Source organism: Bufo gargarizans, chromosome 3, assembly GCF_014858855.1.
Source record: "Bufo gargarizans isolate SCDJY-AF-19 chromosome 3, ASM1485885v1, whole genome shotgun sequence".
NCBI lineage: Eukaryota > Metazoa > Chordata > Amphibia > Anura > Bufonidae > Bufo > Bufo gargarizans.
In genome coordinates, this window is record NC_058082.1 from 300782033 (window position 1) to 300804043 (window position 22011).

The 22011-nt window shown below is 44.3% G+C and overlaps 1 protein-coding gene across 5 annotated transcripts in view; it reads left to right on the top strand.

Annotated features, from left to right (window-relative positions):
* The window catches only part of HSD17B3 (hydroxysteroid 17-beta dehydrogenase 3), a 142051-nt gene that overhangs the window by 58428 nt on the left and 61612 nt on the right, over positions 1 to 22011 (top strand). For all 5 annotated transcript variants that reach the window (XM_044286220.1, XM_044286219.1, XM_044286221.1 and 2 more), the window contains one exon: positions 16575 to 16642. In XM_044286220.1, coding sequence (XP_044142155.1) covers positions 16575 to 16642 — 68 coding nt within the window. The remainder of the gene's footprint in view (positions 1 to 16574; positions 16643 to 22011) is intronic.

Consider the following 22011-nt stretch of genomic DNA (forward strand, 5'->3'; position numbering starts at 1 on the left):
GTCCATCACTTGGAAAGGGAGGGACTGCAGCACCAGCAACTTGGACAGAAGCACGTTCAGCTTCTGCGCCGTTAGATGTGTGCACGCATACTGCTGTCTCTTGGCAATCGCTTAGGTGATTGATTGCTGACGGAATGACTGACGAGGAGTAGGATCAGAAGCATCTGGACCAGCAGAACATGGGAATGACAGACAGCTCCCTTCGGCTGAGGTGGTGGAGCCTTGACTGGCTGAAACCAGGTGCGTGCCACTGGTTGATGCAGCAATAGCTCCGGCAGACTGGACCACCGCATCGGAGCCACGGTTCTCCCAGGCCACTGCCCGGCGATGCTGCATATGTTGAAGCAGGGCCGTAGTGCCAACATTGGCACTCTGGTCACGCTTTACCTTCTGCCCACATATTCTACATGTGGCCACGTTAACCTCCTCTAGCAGCTTAAAGGGCTTCTGTCACCCCACTAAACAGATTTTTTTTTTTTTGTGTACTCATAATCCCTGTCCTACGATATTGCTATACCTTATGTTATTAATAATTTTCGTTCAGTAGATTTTGCAAAAAAAGTGATGATATGCTAATTACCTTTCTACCAGCAAGTATGGTGTCTACTTTCTGGTAGCAGCCGCAGAAAACAGCCCCCTCCTCTTGTTGATTGACAGGGCCAGCCGCGATCTCCTCCTCCGGCCGGCCCTGTCAGCATTTCAAAAATCGCGCGCCTGTGTTGATTCGGCGCAGGCGCTCTGAGATAAGGAGGCTCACCTCCTCAGTGCGCCTGCGCAGAAGCCCTTTAATAAAAATAACTGCCACACCGCCGAGTAGGTGATTTTTCCCCCCAACAGTCCACACTGACTGACTGCTACCGCCGCTGCCTCCGTGAACCCCTGCACCACTACTTCCTGGGCAGTTAGGCAGCTGCAAAGCAGGTGGTCTACCCCGGGCACGTTTGGCTCCCGACCTGCAACTGCTGCCACCCTGCTGACTCCCAGCCATGCTACCAACTTGCTGGCTCAGCCGCTGCCTCACAAGCAAGCTGCCACCCTCTTCTCCTGATGATCATGAAGCCCCATCTGCACCCAGCTCCCAAGTGCGATCGGCTTCATCATCATCATCAAGTAGTGTACGTCACTGATGTCCTCCTCAGCGGTCTCTGGGTGAGGAGCCTGATCGCTCGCAACACAAGCTCCTGCGCCACTCTCCTCATCACTACTTGACCGCCTAGCAGAGGAAGCGGTGGATGTCTCCTCCAGATCTTGGCTGGGCAGTAGCTGCTGATGTTTCTCTAGTAGCTCTTCCTCGCTGAAAAGTGGAGCTGAGCCCACAGCATATAGTATGTCTTGCAGTGAGGGAACAGAATAGGACAGAGGCAGGTTGAGGACAGGTGAGGGTACATGGCCTGCTCCCGGGCCATGCCAACTAAGGGTTGTGTCTGATGAATCCACCGACTGTTGGCTGCGGGTGTCTGATGTCACTTGGGATGACATGGATAACTGAGTTAACCAATCAAGAACCGCTGGGTTGCTGGTCAAGACACAACCGCTAGATGACACCGGGAGCTCAGGCCTCTCGCTGCGACTCATGCTGCCACGCCCCCTTACTCTGCTGCAACCTCTGCTTGCTCCAGAAACATTTAGGCCTCTGCCACTCCTCTGTGCATGGCCTGGCACTTCTCTGCCTGATATACTTAACTAAACAAATTAAACGGAAATTAAAACACCCCTAAAAGCAACAAATATATTTTTATTTTTGTACTGAAATAGGCCACTAAACGCTTTCACCACAATTAACTGCAGAAGTAAACTGAGAATATATTTTACTTGTTAGACTGAAATAGGCTACTATATGCTTTCGCCCGAAATAACTGCAACAGTGCAGTGCGTATATATTTTTCATTTTTTTACTGAAATACGGCCCTATATGCTTTCACAAGAAATAACTGCAACAGTGTAGTGCGTATATATATATATATATTTTTTTACTGAAATACTGCCCTATATGCTTTCACCAGAAATAACTGCAACAGTGCAGTGCGTATATATTTTTCTTGTAGTAATGAAATACGCCCCTATCTGCCTTCACCAGAAATAACTGCAACAGTGCGAAGCGTATATATTTTAATTGTAGTACTGAAATATGCCCCTATCTGCTTTTTTCAGAAATAACTGCAATACTGCAGTGCGTATATATTTTTCTTCTTTTTACTGAAATACGCCCTTATACGCTTTCACCAGAAATAACTGCAACAGTGCAGTGCGTATATATTTTCATTTTTTTTTTACTAAAATACACCACTATACGCTTTCAACAGAAATAACTGCAGAAGTGAACTGAGAATATATTTTTCTTGTTGGACTGAAATAGGCCACTATATGCTTTGACCAAAAAAACTTAGAGTGAAGTGCGTATATATTTTTCTTTTAGTACTGAAATTACACCCCTATACGCTTTCAACAGAAATAACGGAAACAGTGCAGTGCGTATATTTTTTCCTTTTTTTTAATGAAATACGTACCTATATGCTTTCACTAGAAATAACTGCAGAAGTGAAATGCGTATATGTTTTTCTTGTAGTACTGATATAATATACTAACGATACTAAGATATAAGCCACTAAAGACTTTTCAACATAGCACTTGCAGCCCAATAACAAATAGCTGGAATGACAGAGCTGTCTAATGGCTATTTGGATCCCCAAATAATCTTTCCCTGCACTTGTAAATCGCTTACCTATCAATGTTCCTAGCGCCTCCTGCGTCTCTTCCTGCACTAAGATGCTGTGAAAGGATTCCTCCCTATCCTTTCCCTGCACTTATAAAAAGTTTTTTCTGTCTTTTTTTTCCCCACAATCAGATTTTTCCAATTGCTGTCCCTAGTGCCTTCACAGGTCTGTCCCTGCACTCTGAACACTGGAAAATGTATGACTATAAGATGGCCGCCATATTTATAGGGCTGTGACATCACAGGGCTGGCTGCTGATTGGGTGCATGCAGGCATGTCAATCTGGGTGATCCTGCCTTCCCAGAATTCCCATGTCTTCAGTCCTCACACCTGTGGCCATTAGCCACCATTTTAGGAAAAATGTGATTCGTTACCACGAAGCGTAAGGAAATTCGCATTCGTTGCGAATCAAATTTTTCCTGAAATTCGGATCGAATTCCACTTCGTCAGCTTCGATTCGCTCATCTCTAATGTACACCATGTGGGAAAGCCGCTCCAAAGAGAGAGATCACTAGATGGAATATAGAGGTAGATAGTGCAGATTTATAGGCAATATTAAAACCATCCAAAAAATTTAACGAATGTAAACAGAGCTGCTAAAAGCAATCGACCAAGGGTTTTGCTCGAACCAGGGTTTAAATGCCATACATGTACGGCATTATGCGCCTTCATTTGTATGGAGTGGGCTGCTGCTGCGTGCCTGCTCCATACGGTGAGGGTATCATACAGCCAGCACCCAGCCACAATAATGGGGAACAGCGATCCCGGGGAACCTCTTATTTAACCTTTCAGATGCCACGCTCAACGCTGATCACATCATCTGTGGAGTTAGGAAGGGAGATGCATCCCTCTGACTTCCGATTGGAGCCCCCGCAGTGAAATTGCGGACTTTGATTGGTTACCATGGCAGCCTGAACGCTGCTGAAGCCCTCCAGACCTGTCATGGTAACTTCACTGCTGCTCTGGGCCCGAGGCACAGCTCAGCAGGGACAGTATATAAATCCTATTCATCCTTATAGATTAGGGTGAATAGAATAAGGAATCAAAAGATCCCAGGTTCTAGCCCTCTAAGGCCTCATGCACACGACAGTGTTTTTTCACTGTTAGTGATTTGGCTTCAGTGGTCCATGTCCGATTTTGCTTCAGTTTTGTTTCCTTGTGTCTTCCTTTTTTTTTGTCTGACAGGGGGGAAAAAAGGAAGGTTAATGAAAAGCGTAATTTTATTGCACCAAGGTCTTGTAGAAAAAAGCGGACACGAATGACATACCAGTTGTGCATCCGTTTTTTTTTTTTTTTTTTACGGACCCATTGACTTGAATGGGTCCGTCTTCTGTTTTCCACTGACAAGAATAGGACAGGTTATATTTTTTTGACGGACTGGAATCACGGATCACGGTCGCGGAGAAAAAACAGAGGACTATCAGTTTTTTTTCACAGCTCCATAGAAATGAACGGGACCTCCGCTAAACTGTGAAAAATTACGGAACGGACGCGGATGCACACAATGACCGTTGTTTTGTTCCGTTCTGCAAAATGGGGTTCCGTTGTTCCGTGATCCGTTTCCGTTTCAGTGTGTCTTCCTTTATTTTTGGAGGATCACCAGACATGAAGGAAAGTAAAAAAAAGTCTAAGTCAAGTTTGCCATGCAAATGATAGGAAAAAAACGTGTGCCTCCGCATTTTTTCACGGACCCATTGACTTGAATGGGTCCGCAAACCGTTTTCCATGAAAAAAAATAGGACAGGTTATATTTTTTTGACGGACTGGAACCACGGATCACGGACGTGGATAACAAACGGTGCATTAGCCGAGTTTTCAACGGACCCATTGAAAGTCAATGGGTCCGCAGAAAATCACGAAAAACGGAACAGACACGGAATGAAACAACGGTCGTGTGCATGAGGCCTAAGGCTGAGTTAACATCAGTGTTGAGCCTTTCCGTTCTTCTGCTCCATTACGGACCTGCATGCATGACTTTTTTCTTAGCTTCAAAAATCTTCTTCTGAGCGGAACCTCATTATAGTCTCTGGGGTCCGTAGGCTCCATTTGGCTCAGTTATGTGCCAAATCCGTCCTTTCCGTTCCTATAACGGAGCAGAAGAGCAGAAAGGCTGAACTCTGGTGTGAAGGGTCTAATAGTTAATAAGTAAGTAAAAAAAAAGTAAAAAATAAAAATATTAAAAGTTTAAATCACCCCCCTTTCCCAATTTTAAAGATAAAAATATATAAAACAATAAAAAAAATCATCATATTAGGCATCGTCACGTCCTGTGCGGTGAAAGGAATAGGAAAAAAATAAAAACACTAAATTCTCAATTTTTTTGGTCATCTTTTTTTTTTCAAGACACGGTAAATTAACCCTTTTGCTACCAGAGCCGTACATGTACATGTGTAAACATGGCTACAAGCTTGCACGTGCTGTGGGCATCATAGCTGGCAGGTCCTGCAGCTACTTACCGTGAGCAGCAATAAGGTCACGGTTTTTAAAGGCTTTAGATGTCGTGCTTCCGGCTTTCTACCGACACCCCCTGCGGCCAATGGGGCTGTTGGTAGTTGCTTTGAATGGACTGAGCCTCGCTGAAGAGGCTTATAGTGTTCATGCTGCAATTATTATTTTGGCCACCAGATGGCAGACCAACATAAGAAATGAGAAATATACAGTAATAAACTCATTTTAAAAATCCCTGATCGTTCAAAATGAAAATTAAAAAACAGATTTATAGGCTCATATATGAGCTTCAAATCTAGAATTTTTTAAATATAAAAGTTAAAATCATAAAAAATTTTTTTACCTAAATAAAAAAAATATAAACATCATAGGTATCACCGCAACCGAAAACGTCCGTACTATTAAAATATAAAAATATTTTTCCAATACAGTGAATGTTGTAACGGAAAAAAGGGTCAAAATGGCCAATTCTAATTTTTTTCATTGCTTCTCTTACCCCCCCAAAAAGTAATAAAATGTGATCAAAAAGTCACACACTCCAATATAGTATCGATAAAAACTACATATTGTCCCACAAAAAAATTAGCCCATCCCACAGCTCAGTAGATATAATTATAAAAAAGTTATGGGGTTCAGAATATGGTGATGTAAAAAAAAGAATTATTTTCAAAGTTAAATATATTTTTTTTTACACATAAATAATCTATACATATGGGGTATCATTGTAATTGTACTGACCCAGAGAATAAAGGGCATGGGTCAGTGTTGCTGCAAATGAAATGCGGTGGGAACAAATCCCATAAAATGGTGGAGGAATTGCATTTTTTTTGCACATCCACCCCATTTGGATTTTTTTTTACTGCTTCCCACTACATTTTATGCCATAATTATTGGTGGAATTAGAAAGTACAACTTGTCCTGCAAAAAAATTTAAATTACTTACAGGTAATTGGATTTTACTGAACCCACGACAGCACCACGAGAGAGGATGGATCCGCCCCCAAAGACAGGAAACCTGCGGCACAAAAAGGCGGAGACTCCGCTCTGCCCTCAGTATGACATTCCCATTGATTTGAGGAACTCCGCCGTATACGTTAGTTTACTTTTCTACTTTTTTTATCTTTTTTTCCGACACCCGTGAAAACACTCTACCACCCAGGATAAAGAAAGAAGGGAGGAAAATATAAGGATGCTGTTGTGGATTCAGGAAAATCCATTTACCCGTAAGTAGTTTTCATTTTACCCCTCACCCACAACAGCACCACGAGAGAGAGGGAGCCAAGGAAGACTAGGGTGGGATGACAGCAGATAGCACCGAAGCTCCAAAGAATAAATCAGAAGGAGAGTTCAATTGTAACCGGTAGTGGTTAAAGAAGGTAGAAGGAGGAGACCAAATTGCCGCTTTACAGATGTCCTTGATAGAGACCGCCGCTCTTTCAGCCCATGACGTTGATATAGCCCTTGTGGAGTGGGCACACAGACCCTCAGGAGGTTCCTTCCCCGAGGAAGAGTATGCCAGAAAAATTGCTGAAGTGATCCGTTTTGTCAGAGTCTTCTTTGAGGCCTGATGTCCTTTGTTTTTTTTTCCTGAAAAAGAACAAATGGCGAGGAAGATTTCCTCCACTCCCTAGTCTCATTCAGGTACTGCATGAGACATCTTCTGACATCCAGGCAATGGAAAACTTCCTCCCTTTCTGAAGATGGATTATCATAAAAGGAAGGAAGAATAATTTCTTGTGATTTATAGAATTTAGTAGCTACTTCAGGTAAGAAAGCCAGGTCAGGTTTTAAAATCACCCTGTCCTGAAGGATAGATGTGTACTGGGGATTTATGGAAATCGCCTAGATTTCGGAGACTCTACATTCTGAAGTTAAGGCCACTAATAAACATAGCTTTAGAGAAAGGAATTTTATATTAATCTGATGGATAGACTCAAAGGGAGGGGCTGTCAAGGCCTGCAGAACCAGATTTAGGTCCCAAGGGGCTATTCTCTGGGAAACATTAAGGGAAGATCTGGAAATGGCTTTAAAGAAACGCATATCCAAGGGTTGACGCTAAGTGTTCGTTAAAGAGGGCCGACAAGGCAGACACTTGGACTTTCAGAGTGCTTGGCGAGAGACCTATTTTTAGCCCCTTCTGAAGGAACTCTAGTACCTTATTTAAGGGTGGAGAGCCTGGAAGGTTTTTAAACTGAAGACCTGCGAAAGACAAAAACTTCTGCCAGGTTCTGGCATAAATAGACATAGTTATCTTTTTGCTGCTACTTAAAAGGGTGTTTGTTAAGCTGACAGAAAAACCCTTACTCTACAATTTCCTCTCAAGTTCCACGCCGTCAGGTGGAGGTTGTCTGCCTGCGGATGGAAAATCAGACCCTGAAAAAGAAGATCCTGAGTTGCGGGGGGCACCCAAGGATCTGAAATTGATAACTTTCTCAGCCGTGTAAACCATGGCCTCTTTGGCCAAAATGGGGCGATTAGTATTACCCTTGCCTGATCTTCCCTGATTTTCCTCAGTACTCGGGGAATCAGAGGGAAAGCATCCAGCCCACAGGGGGATCACTCTGTTGTTCTGAGCCGTGGCAAACAGGTCTATATATGGGAGACCCCAGCTTTTCGAGATCTGGGTGAACATCTTGTGGTTGAGACACCACTCCACCTGGGAAATCTGATGGTGACTCAGAAAGTCTGCCTGGATATTTTCCTTCCCCCTGATGTGAACTGCTGAAATAGACCTGCATTTGCCCTCTACCATCTGGAGGATGTAACTTAGCATTAGGTCCTGACACCTGGTCCCCCCCCTGCTTGTTTATGTAGGAAACAACTGTTGTATTGTCGGACATAATTCTTAGATCCTTGCCTACACATAGTGGAAGAGCTTCCTGAATTGCTTCTTTTACTGCCATGAGCCCCTTTATGTTGGAGGAAGCCTTTATCAAGCTTCCCTCCCAACGTCCCTGAAAAGATAACTTCAGAATGTGGGCCCCTCACCCCCATGGACTTGCGTCTGTTGTCAAACAATCTCGTTCTTTAGCCAAGGAAGACCTCGATTTAAATTGTCTGTCTTGAACCACCACCTTAGGTTGAGTAAGGTCTGGGAAGATATTGTGAATTTCATATCTAGAGGAAGACTCCCCTTCTGCCAAGTCTCCAGAATCTCCCACTGCAGCTCTCTTGTATGGAATTGTGCCCAAGTGACAGCTGGGATGCAGGAAGTTAAGCTCCCCAGGATCGACATACAGGTCCTTCTAAAAAAATTAGCATATTGTGATAAAGTTCATTATTTTCTGTAATGTACTGATAAACATTAGACTTTCATATATTTTAGATTCATTACACACCAACTGAAGTAGTTCAAGCCTTTTATTGTTTTAATATTGATGATTTTGGCATACAGCTCATGAAAACCCCAAATTCCTATCTAAAAAAAATAGCATATCATGAAAAGGTTCTCTAAACGAGCTATTAACCTAATCATCTGAATCAACTAATTAACTCTAAACACCTGCAAAAGATTCCTGAGGCTTTTAAAAACTCCCAGCCTGGTTCATTACTAAAAACCGCAATCATGGGTAAGACTGCCGACCTGACTGCTGTCCAGAAGGCCATCATTGACACCCTCAAGCAAGAGGGTAAGACACAGAAAGAAATTTCTGAACGAATAGGCTGTTCCCAGAGTGCTGTATCAAGGCACCTCAGTGGGAAGTCTGTGGGAAGGAAAAAGTGTGGCAGAAAACGCTGCACAACGAGAAGAGGTGACCGGACCCTGAGGAAGATTGTGGAGAAGGACCGATTCCAGACCTTGGGGGACCTGCGGAAGCAGTGGACTGAGTCTGGAGTAGAAACATCCAGAGCCACCGTGTACAGGCGTGTGCAGGAAATGGGCTACAGGTGCCACATTCCCCAGGTCAAGACACTTTTGAACCAGAAACAGCGGCAGAAGCGCCTGACCTGGGCTACAGAGAAGCAGCACTGGACTGTTGCTCAGTGGTCCAAAGTACTTTTTTCGGATGAAAGCTAATTTTGCATGTCATTCGGAAATCAAGGTGCCAGAGTCTGGAGGAAGACTGGGAAGAGGGAAATGCCAAAATGCCTGAAGTCCAGTGACAAGTACCCACAGTCAGTGATGGTCTGGGGTGCCATGTCAGCTGCTGGTGTTGGTCCACTGTGTTTTATCAAGGGCAGGGTCAATGCAGCTAGCTATCAGGAGATTTTGGAGCACTTCATGCTTCCATCTGCTGAAAAGCTTTATGGAGATGAATATTTCATTTTTCAGCACGACCTGGCACCTGCTCACAGTGCCAAAACCACTGGTAAATGGTTTACTGACCATGGTATTACTGTGCTCAATTGGCCTGCCAACTCTCCTGACCTGAACCCCATAGAGAATCTGTGGGATATTGGGAAGAGAAAGTTGAGAGATGCAAGACCCAACACTCTGGATGAGCTTAAGGCCGCTATCGAAGCATCCTGGGCCTCCATAACACCTCAGCAGTGCCACAGGCTGATTGCCTCCATGCCACGCCGCATTGAAGCAGTCATTTCTGCAAAAGGATTCCCAACCAAGTATTGAGTGCATAACTGAACATAATTATTTGAAGGTTGACTTTTTTTGTATTAAAAACACTTTTCTTTTATTGGTCGGATGAAATATGCTAATTTTTTTAGATAGGAAATTTGGGTTTTCATGAGCTGTATGCCAAAATCATCAATATTAAAACAATAAAAGGCTTGAACTACTTCAGTTGGTGTGTAATGAATCTAAAATATATGAAAGTCTAATGTTTATCAGTACATTACAGAAAATAATGAACTTTATCACAATATGCAAATTTTTTTAGAAGGACCTGTACCTCTTCTCAAGGTGATCCGGGGATGATCTATTAAATTTTGGATCTTCTGTCGTATACCGGCTATCTTCTCTTCTGTCAAAAAACACTTCTGGTGTCTGGAGTCTAAGATTAGGCTCAGGAACTGCGGACGTTGTATAGGCCTTGGCTTTGACTTCTTGTCGTTCAGAATCCAACCCAGCTTCTTTAAGATGCGGATTACTTCCAAGACTGCCAACTCGCAAGCTTTCTCTGTTTTTGCCACAATCAAGAAATCATCGAGATAAGGTATAAACAATATGTCCTTTTCTCGGATGTGAGCTGACATTTCCGCTATCACCTTGGTGAAGACTCTGGGGGCCATTGCTAAACCAAATGGAAGCGCCTGGAACTTCCATCTGAACTGCAAATCTCAGGTATTTCTGATAATCCTAATGGATCGGAACATGGAGATAGGCATCCTTCAAGCCCAGAACCGACATGAAGCATCCTGGGAAGAGTAGATTTATAGTTGAATTGATAGTCTCGCTTCTGAACTTTTTCTCTAAGAGAAAGTAGTTCAGTTTCTTTAAATTGATTATGGTTCTGTAGGAACGATCTGGCTTTTTTACTAAAAATAGAGAGGAATAAAACCCCTCTCCTTGATGCTTTGGGACTGCCCCTAGGACCTTTTCTATTAATGACTGCACTAGCTAAACGGTCCTCTCTAGGGCTCTTGTTCTTTATCTGTTCCTCTAGATCTGACAACCACATAATAAGGGATCTGGCAGTACAGGTTGAAGCGATGGAAGGTCTGAAGGAAGGCGTCGAGGCTTCCCAAGCTCCTTTCAAGAACCCCTCAGCTTTTTTATCTAAGGGATCCTTTAAGGACCCCATGTCTTCGAATGGAAGAGCCAACTTCTTAGCTTCTTTAGATATGGCTAAGTCAATCTTTGACGCTTTATTCCAGATAGCGGCTACGTAGATAATTTAGCTTCTACCGCTGCACCCACTTCTTAATCATGGTTTTTAGACTCTCTACTAAAGATGGGTCTCCTCTGACACAACCTTGTCACAACACTCTTGGCACAAGGATTTCTTGTATGAACTACAGTAATTTTTTGCAGATAGCGCATTTCTTCTTCAGGGGTGGTTCTTTTTTTGAGCATTCTTTACCCTAAGAGACACAAAATTTGGAGAGGAAAAAAAATTATCCTTAGTCTCTTAAAAAGGGTAAAGAACCACCACCAAGGAGACCCTAAGTGCAGGACAAAGCAAACCTGACATCTAGTAACGGGAGGAGGCTTACCGGGCTAGAGGGCCTGGACGTGTCTGTGGGCCGCCTGGGCGATTCATCTGCCTGCTGGGACATCTCTCAGGAGAGGAGCGCTGGCACTGCATCGGAACGCCGGCAGCCGCGCTCCTTTACTTCCTGGTCCCCGATGATGATGACATCCGGCTCCGCCCCCTCCATGCGCCGTATGCCAGCCACTGACGTCACAGGGCCCTGCTGCGGGCGCACGCGCACAGGAGGAAGATGTGGAGAGCATTCCCAGGCCCATGAACGCTCCCCCGGGTCACAGAACAGGGCCGGTCTGCACTGGACCATAGCCCGGGGTGGCCAGCATCGCTGGGCTTAAACCAGAGGGAAGGAGGAACATTTAGCAGAGTTCCGCGACCCTATCCCCTGCCTCAGCCCTCCGGCCAGAGCCGGGATAACAAACCAAAAGGCTGGGCGCATGACTGGTCCATATGGCAGGTCCTGACCTTCTGAGGGACAGGAAAACAACTGGAGAGGTAAGAGGGAGGGGGCCTTATATGGGCTGGTGCACAAGTCGTTTCCTGTTCCTGAGAAGGCGGGATAATCTTCATGTTACTGCCGTTGTGGAGGCGTGGGGAAAAAGGATATTTACTCTTTAAATTTTTTGAAATAAAGACTCTTGCTTGGTTTACGCCATTCTTCATTAATTAAGGCTGATACGTTTTTATGCAAAGGGAACGACCTAGACTGTTTTGTCTGCAGCCCCCCAAAAATAATATCCTGCAACGATCTAGCTTCTTTTAAGTCTTCTATTCCCATGGTTGCTTTGATTGCTTTCAAGAGTTTATCCACATCCTCCACGGGAAAGAAAGCTCTCTTAATTTCATTATTATCGGAATCTGAGGAGAGGGACGAAGTGTCCGAGTCCAAACAGAAAGACTGGACCTCCTCCCCCTCATCTGAGCCCGAAGAAACCGCCTTAAACTCTTTTTCCTTTTTCTTAGATTTAGCTTCTCTGGAACTATCAGGCTTCTTGGAGGATAAAGAAGCGTTAATCTCAGCTCTTACAAAATTCTGTAGACAACTATAAAAGGATGGAGTCTCCTCAGCCACCGTTTTATATATGCATTGCTGGCATAACCTCTTGCTATATTCAGAAGCCAGAGAACATTTGCATAAGGCACATTCTTTGTGACATCTTTTAGAAACTGCTTTTTTATGTTTTTTCTGCAAAGACACATATACATTTGTACATCAAAAGATGGTCATAAAACATGTGGCTACACAAGCCTCTCACCCCTCCCTGGTACCGAGGTTGGGTTGGCCGCCGGGTCCTCCATAGTTTCTTTCCTTTCTTCCTCCATGCTGCAGCTCTTGTCTCCAGACACTGTCAGCCCTCCGTGTATTGCAAACGCCGGCAGCCATTTCCGGGTTCCAGTGGCTTTTAACCACACACCCCCCGCACGTGATGCGCCAAGCATCTGTGCGCTCCAGGCCTCACTCTCAACCCGGAAGTGGTGGATCACGTGAGCGGAGCTAAGACTCCTCCCCCTGGCCGGATATTCTGTCCTCTGCGCCAACGGATGCTTACTGGTGCTTGCTATCGCACCGAAGCATCGTGCCCTCCAGCGCTCAGGAACACCAAGCCATTGCGCCTCTGCTTGCCCCCCCTCCCCCGCAAAGCGTGCAGCACAAGAACGGGGGGCCGCAGGTAACAGGGCAGCCTAGGGAGAGGAGGACGAACCACAGGCTTCCCCTTAAAGACAGGACCATACTGAGGGCAGAGAGGAGTCTCCACCTTTTTGTGCCGCAGGTTTCCTGTCTTTGGGGGGCGGATCCATCCTCTGTCGTGGTGCTGTTGTGGGTGAGGGGTAAATACGCCCTCATATAGCTATGTGAACAGGAATATAAAAAAGTTATGGCTCAAGGAAGATAGGGAAGAAAAATGAAACCGCAAAAACGAAAAAAAAAACTCTGGTATCCTAAGGGTTAAATGGTGGCATTAAGAAATGCATCTTGTCCTGCAAAAAATAAAGCCCTCATATGGTTATGGAATGGAAAAGTAAAAAAAGTTATGGCTACTAGAATGTGGGGAGGAAAAATAAAAAATTTAAAAATGAAAATAGGCTGTCTTTAAGGGGTTAAGGTGAAAAGCAATTTGGGGTGATATCATACATCATTCTCCCAGCTCCACAGATAGCTATACTGTATTTTAGGTCTGTACACACTTTGGAAGTCTTTGATAGAGCTACTCTGAAACAGATCATCGACAGGGGAATGGGTTGAATGAGGATAGGCCCTGCATAATAAAATCCTCAAATACTCTTAACCTCATCGCTACCAGCGCTGTACATGTACAGCGCTGGAGCGATGTGCGAACATGGTGCCCGCTCGCTGAAGAGGCTTATAGTGTTCATGCTGCAATTCTTATTTTGGCCACCAGATGGCAGACCAGGATAAGAAATGAGCAATTTTTAGTCCAAAATCCATTTTAAAATCCCTGATAGTACTAAATGAAAAATTAAAAAAATTAATTTATAGGTCCATATATGAGCTTCAAAATCATCACTAAAAGTAAAAAAAAAATGTTAAAAAATATCAAAAAAAAGTTTAAATCACCCCCCTTTCCGTATAATAAAAAAATAAATACCTAAATAACAATAAATCTAAACATCATGGGTATCACCGCGACCATATTAAAATATCGCGAATAGCGTAATGGTAAAAAGGTTCAAAATGGCCGATTTGCCATTTTTTCATTGCTTCTCTTACCCCAAAAAAGTTGTAAAATATGATGAAAAAGTCATGCACACTGCAAAATGGTATCAATAAAATCTACGGATTGTTCTGCAGCTCAGTAGACATAAATATAAAAAATTTATGGGGGTCAGAATATGGCGATGTAAAAAAAAATATGTAATTTTTTATCAAAGTTTAAATTTATTTTTATACTAGCTATAAAAAACCTTCACATATGAGGTATAGTTGTAATCGTACTGACCCAGAGAATTAAGGGCATGGGTCAGTTTTGCCACAAACAAAATGCTGTGGGAACAAAACCCATAAAACGGTGGAGGAATTTAATTTTTTTTCCAATTCCAACCAGTTTGGAATTTTTACCGCTTTCCACTACATTTTATGCCATAATTAGTGGTGGCATTAAAAGTACAACTTGTTCCACAAAAAATAAACCCTCATACAGCTATGTGAATGGAAATATAAAAAAGTTATGGCCCAAGGAAATGGGGGAGAAAAATGAAAAAGCAAAAACGAATAAACCTCTGGTATCCTATGGGTTTCTCTGAGAATATTCAGTTTTTAGTGGTGTGGCCACAAGCAGAACTTTACCTCTGAAGCCAGTCATTGTCTGCAGTAGTGCATGTGACCATGCCCATGTTATCCTGGATTTCAACTCTGTAGGGACCGTAACATGGACACAGAGGAGGCAGCCCAGAAGACAAGAGTAGAGGGGAGCAGGTAATTAGGATTCTTCTGTTTAGGCTACTTTCACACCAGCGTTTTTTCTGGATCCGTCATGGATCAGCAAAAACATTTCCATCATGATAGTGCAACCAATAACTTACCCGTCTTGCCTGCCATCACATGGCGGACAGAAAAACGCTGCTTGCAAAGATCAGAGATCGTTAGAAGCTTGCACTCCCACTATGTACACGGGGTAGCATTATTCAATAGGGCCAATCAACATGTGACTACCCGTTCTAGTCTCCGCTTGGAAACAGCTAAATATGAACATGGTTATTTATTTCTTCCCATTAGGGTCCATTCACATGTCCGTATGTGTTTTGCGGATCTGCAAAACATGGATACCGGCAATTTTGCGGACCGCACATCGCTGACACTCTCATTAGTATTCACTGCACTGGGCAGCTTTTTTTTCTCCTGACGCAGTAAAATAACCGCACATGCCCAGTACTATCTTCCTGGCATCAGCCTCATCTCGTCGCTCCGTGCCTGCGCCGGATAAGGTCCCCGGCACCCTCCAGCTCCAGTAGAAGATAGTACTGGGCGTCCGCGGGATTTCACTGCGTCGGGAGAAAATAAGCCGCCCAGTGCAGTGAATACTAGAGAGCTGGGCGGCACTAGGAGACGGCAGTTGGGGCGCGGCTGGGCACACAACTGAATGAGGGACAGCCCCTTGGGCACAAAGTCAGATAATTTGCATATTGATAAAAACACTTTTTATAAGTAAAGGAAAGGCAGCGAGGGGTGATAATGGTATAGTTTAATTAAGCATATTAAGACCAATAGAAGAATATATGTCACTTGATATGCTCTAACGGCCTGTCAGTGTCCCTCTAAGCAGTTTTGACAGTGTTAAATGCAGAAAAACATATCCATATTGTGGCCTGCAGCTGACCCGCCAACCGCGGATACATTCCATGTGCAATCCTCATTTTTCTCATTCTCATGACTAGAAATGACTATTGTTTTCTGCAAGAATAGGACATGTTCTATAATTTGCAGAACGGACATATGTTTGCGGACAGCACAATGTTTTTTTCTGACCTATAGACATCAATGGGTTTGTGTGCGAAACATAAAAAAATGTGCATCAGACATGGATGCAAAATATGGTCCTGTGTATGAGCTCTTAAAGGGACACTGACAGGCCTTCTGAGCATAATTAGCTCTTTATATGCCCCCCCAGGTCTTATAATAAATTTCCAATTCATATAAGAATTATCCCTGTGCGCATTGTAAAACGTTAAAAATAATCTTTATAATCACCTCTCCTTTCTGCCCAAGGGGCGTTCTTTGTGCCGCATTTGTGCCCAGCCGCGCCCCAACTGCCGGATCCTTAGACACGCCAATCTCATTAGTATTCACCTCGCTGGGCGGTATTTTCCTGTCCCCGACATTCGGAGATCCTGCGCATGCGCCCGGCACCCTCGCTTGCAGGGATCACATTGCGCCAAGTGAATACTAATGAGATGGGCGCGTCTAAGGATCCGGCAGTTGGGACGCGGCTGGGCACAAATGCGGCACAAAGAACGCCCCTTGGGCAGAAAGGAGAGGTGATTATAAAGATTAATTTTAACGTTTTACAATGCACACAGGGATAATACTTATATGAATTGGAAATTTATTATAAGACCTAGGGGGGCATATAAAGAGCTAATTATGCTCAGAAGGCCTGTCAGTGTCCCTTTAAGCTATATTTGGCTAAAATCCTCTTATAAACCTGCCCTGTGACTATACCCTAGTACTGAAGTCTTTGCATGAATAGGTTTATTCTATTGTTATAGATTTGCTCAGTATCTTTTATACCAATGAACATCAGGTATGTAAATTTCAACATTCTTTATCTTTTTTTACTCACTGTCAGTTAATAATGTTGGGATGCTCCACAGTCCTGATCCTTGCCGTTTTCTTGCTGCTCCAGACAATGATGAGGTACAGTATTTATATGTGTACAATACTTATTTTCGGATTGGCCAAAACAATGTATGACTTTTCTGATTCCTGGTTAATGTCACCGATACGAATGCACATAGAAGATTCTCTTCATGTGTTATTGTTTCTTCTATATTCTCTTCACTTTTTTTATAATCAAAACATTATAATCAAAAAATATTGTAATAGTGATTATGAAACTTGCCCTGTGTTCCAATTGTTCACCATTTTAATATGTCTGTTTGCTTTCATTGAATGCAATTATTTATTGTTTACATTTCCCTCCCCCAAAAACAAATTTAAAAACCTGACCTGATAATGGTTAGTCACTGAGGTCACAATGTCGGGCACTGTCACTCTCTTTTGGAACTAGTTATTAACTGTGTCAACTGGAAATGATCAGGGTAGGTTTTCAGCCTAACACATTCAGTCACAGCAAGCAGAGATCTTGAAAAAAAGAGATGAATTGAAATACAAAGTATATCAGAGCTCATCATTATACAATGAAACTATCATCAGAATAACAATTTAAGGTCTCATGCACATAGCCATAGCCAGATATATTTTTTGCAGGTGCCGTGGAACAGACATACGGATGCAGACAGTACATGGTGTGCTGTGCACATCTTTTACAACCCCATTGAAGTGAATAGGTCCGCATCCGATCTGCAAAAAATGCAGATTAGATGTGGACAAAAAGGACACTTGTGTGCATGAGCTCAAACAGCAACATATTGAGTACCTGTGTGCAGTGGCGTCTCTAGCTCTCAAATTTTGGGGGGGGGTCACACTGGGGGCCAGGACAAAAGTAGGGGGGGGCAGCTATAACAATGATACATTTACACAAGTACGCTTAGAAATGCTGCAATACTTTATCCAATACCTAAAACCGCAGCAGGGAAGACAATTTCTGTCTGTGGTTAAAAATAATAAATAAATAAATAATTACTAATTATTTGAACATTTCCCTAGTTGCCTGTGGATGATACTGTTATAGGGAGGGGGATCTGTGGATGACACTGCTATGGGGGGGGGGGGGGGGAATCTGTGGATGACACTGCTATGGGGGGGGGTCTGTGGATGACACTGCTATGGGGGGGGGGGAATCTGTGGATGACACATACTGTATATAGCATCTTATGCTATATGTGTCATCCACAGATCCCCCCCCATGACAGTGTCATCCACAGATCCCCCCTCATGACAGTGTCATCCACAGATCTCTCTCCATAACAGTGTCATCCACAGATCCCCCTCCATAACAGTGTCATCCACAGATCCCCCTCCATACCAGTGTCATCCACAGATCCCCCTCCATAACAGTGTCATCCACAGATCCCCCTCCATAACAGTGTCATCCACAGATCCCCCTCCATAACAGTGTCATCCACAGATCCCCCCCATAGCAGTGTCATCCACAGATCCCCCTCCCAATAACGGTGTCATCCACAGATCCCCTCTCTATAACAGTGCCATCCACAGATCCCCCTCTCTATAACAGTGTCATCCACAGATCTCCCTCCCCGCCACTCACAGGAGTGTACATTTGACATTTCTAAACTGTAATCCATATCCTGCAGTAACTTTAACTTTAAATCAGGATTCAGCGGCCGCTCATCTCTACTAGTACCTTAACCTTACACCACTCGGCTAGCTTCGGTAACAGGGCCAGGCGACAACCTTCAGGTACTGCCTGTTAGTTGTTACCGAGCGAGTGCTGATTTCTGCAGGTCAGAGGATACGGATTACAGTTTAGAAGAAATGTACACTCCTGTGAGCGGTCCAGTGGCGGATCCAGAGCCTGGTCTCGGGAGCGGCTCTTCCAGATTATTTTCTGTCTGCCGCCACAGAACAAGGGTGCTTATAGAACAGACTACACAGTGTAGAGGTATACTGTATATTGTGTGGCACAGTGTAGAGGTATACTGTATATTGTGTGGCACAGTGTAGAGGTATACTGTACATTGTGTGGCACAGTGTAGAGGTATACTGTATATTGTGTGGCACAGTGTAGAGGTATACTGTACATTGTGTGGCACAGTGTAGAGGTATACTGTACATTGTGTGGCACAGTGTAGAGGTATACTGTACATTGTGTGGCACAGTGTAAAGGTATACTGTATATTGTGGGGAACAGTGTAGAGGTATACTGTATATTGTGGGGAACAGTGTAGAGGTATACTGTATATTGTGGGGAACAGTGTAGAGGTATACTGTATATTGTGGGGAACAGTGTAGAGGTATACTGTATATTGTGGGGAACAGTGTAGCGGTATACTGTATATTGTGGGGAACAGTGTAGAGGTATACTGTATATTGTGGGGAACAGTGTAGAGGTATACTGTATATTGTGGGGAACAGTGTAGAGGTATACTGTATATTGTGGGGAACAGTGTAGAGGTATACTGTACATTGTGTGGCACAGTGTAAAGGTATACTGTATATTGTGGGGCACAGTGTAGAAGTATACTGTATATTGTGGGGAACAGTGTAGAGGTATACTGTATATTGTGTGGCACAGTGTAGAGGTATACTGTATATTGTGGGGCACAGTGTAGCGGTATACTGTACATTGTGGGGCACAGTGTAGAGGTATACTGTATATTGTGGGGAACAGTGTAGAGGTATACTGTATATTGTGTAGCACAGTGTATGCTATATGTGTATAACAGAAACATATTTCACATGAAAACTTACAATTACTTGGCTTGGCCCTTGGGGATCTCGGACGCCACTTTCACACTTTGGCCGGGGGCTCGGCGGAGCTGATGTTGTGTTTTATCCTAATGAGAAAGATTTCATAATAAGGATTTGGAGAATGGGGCAGAGGGATAGCAGAGCAGGGAGATGCTGGTGCTGCTACTAGGGGGCTCATACCATGGGAGAGTAATAAAGCCCACAATAATACCCCCCAGTAGAAATAATTCTCCTTATAATGTGACAGTGTAAAAAATACCCCCTTGTAATGCCCCCAGTTGAGCTAATGTCCCTATAGTGCCCCCATAATGTGTCAGTATAAAATACCCCTATATAGTGCTCCCAGTAAATGTCCCCATAGTGCTCCTCTCCCCCCTTTCCTCCTAGTGCCCCCCATAATGTACCAGTATAAAATGCCCCATATATAGTGCCCCAGTAGATGCCCTCAGTGTCCCCCATAATTTGCAAGTATAAAATACCCCGCTGTACGGCTCAAGCGGCACGATGACGTCATCGCGCCGCCTGCGCCGGCCTATGATAGGCTGCAGGCCTAGTGCTGGCAGCCTATCAAAGGTAGGGGAAGGGACACGCCGCTCCCTCCCCTGCCCCGCCGCACTAGCACAGGCATCTGTATCACTGTCCTGAGGACGGCAATACAGATGACTATGGAGATGAGCGCAATGGAAGAGCTCATCTCCCTGTTCCCTGCGGCCGCCGCCACCCCCCCACCCCGAGCTGCTCAGTTGGGGGGGCACAGCCTGATGTAGGGGGGGCCGTGGCCCCCTCTGGCCCCCCCTTGGCTGTATGACTTATTTATTTTGTAAATTTTTCACCAGATTTTCACATAGCAGTTGTCAGCATGCTGCTGTTAGTTAGCACTCCACTCTGTGTTTAGATAAAATTCTCCTATGTCTCTCTCTTATGGGTTCCACCAACATCTGGTATCTTTGGATTTATCAAAGCAGCATGTGTAAAGTGAACTTTGACGTTATATATATTAACAAATTAATTTAAGGTTGGGGTTACATGATGATTTTGCCCCCAGACACCAAAACTAGCTGTGTAGTAGTACAGCCATTGAACTGAATAGGGTTGCAGCCCAACTTCCAAGTTGGCAACCGTGACCCCAGAATTGCAAAAAAAAAAAAAAATACTGCTTAATTTATTGCAATTCTGTAACTGCGTAAACTTGAGAGTCAACTTATGATCTGAACTGATTCAATGCAATGGCTGCACTGATACACAGCAATATTTGGTCCTGCAATGAGTGTCATTCCAATGTCACCATGCAGCCCCAGCATTAAAAGGGTTCTCCAACATAATTACATTTTTTATCTATTCATAGGGTAGTACCCTAAACATTGCATATTGTTCCCCATATACAGTGCAGACCAAAAGTTTGGACACACCTTCTCAGGGCCGTCTTTAATATTGATTGGACCCTGGGCAAAAATTTACTTGGGCCCCCTGGATCCCGCCTTCCCACACCTTAGCAGGCAATCACGCCCTCCTCCACAACACACACACAAAAAATCCACACATCTGGTAGAGTACAGTGAATGACTGTAAATACTTCCAGTTCTGAAGACTCCAGCGGCTCAGGATCAGTGCTCTGGGCAGCTGGGCTCAGGCTGGAAGTGGACACCGGTCTGCAGGAAGGAGACCAGGGCTTGGCTCACCCTAGTGTTACAGTGCACCCCAGCACCCCACAGTATGCAGTATAGCACACTATAGTATACAGCACCACACAGTATGCAGTATAGCACCCTACAGTATACAGCACCACACAGTATGCAGTATAGCACCCCACACTATACCGTACCCCACAGTATATAGTAGAGCAGTATAGCAGCCCACAGTATACAGCATCCCACAGTATACAACACCTCACAGTATACAACACCTTACCGTATACAGCACCCCAAACTATACACGATACAGCCCCCCACACTATACAGTACAGCAGTATAGCACTCCACACTATACCGCACCCACAGTATACAGTATACAGACCCCCACAGTATACAGTACAGCAGTATAGCACTCCACAATATACAGCCCCCCACACTATACAGGCCCCCCCACAATATACAGGCCCCCCCACACTATACAGGCCCCCCACATTATATAGGCCCCCACAGTATACAGCCCCCCACACAGTATACAGGCCCCCACACAGTATACAGGCCCCCACACTATACAGGCCCCCCACACTATACAGGCCCCCCCCACGGTATACAGGCCCCCCACAGTATACAGGCCCCCCACACTATACAGGCCCCCCCACAGTATACAGCCCCCCCAAGTATACAACACCCCCCACAGTATACAGGCCCCCACACAGTATACAGCCCACCACACAGTATACAGGCCCCCCACAGTATACAGTCCCACACAGTATACAGCCCCCCACAGTATACAGGCCCCCACACAGTATACAGCACCCCACTATACAGTAGTTTACAGTATATTAACATAACAGCCCCTGTCACCTTTTTCTGATGTAATCTTCACACAAAAAAGCTCCACAGTTAACTTCTGCAACACTCCTGGTAGGACCTGTGATGACCTCATAGCCATGTGACCAGTAATTGCTAGGTTACTGGTCACATGGTGATGATGTCATCTAATGTCCTAGATCACAACTTTAACACAGTACGATGCCTGGACTC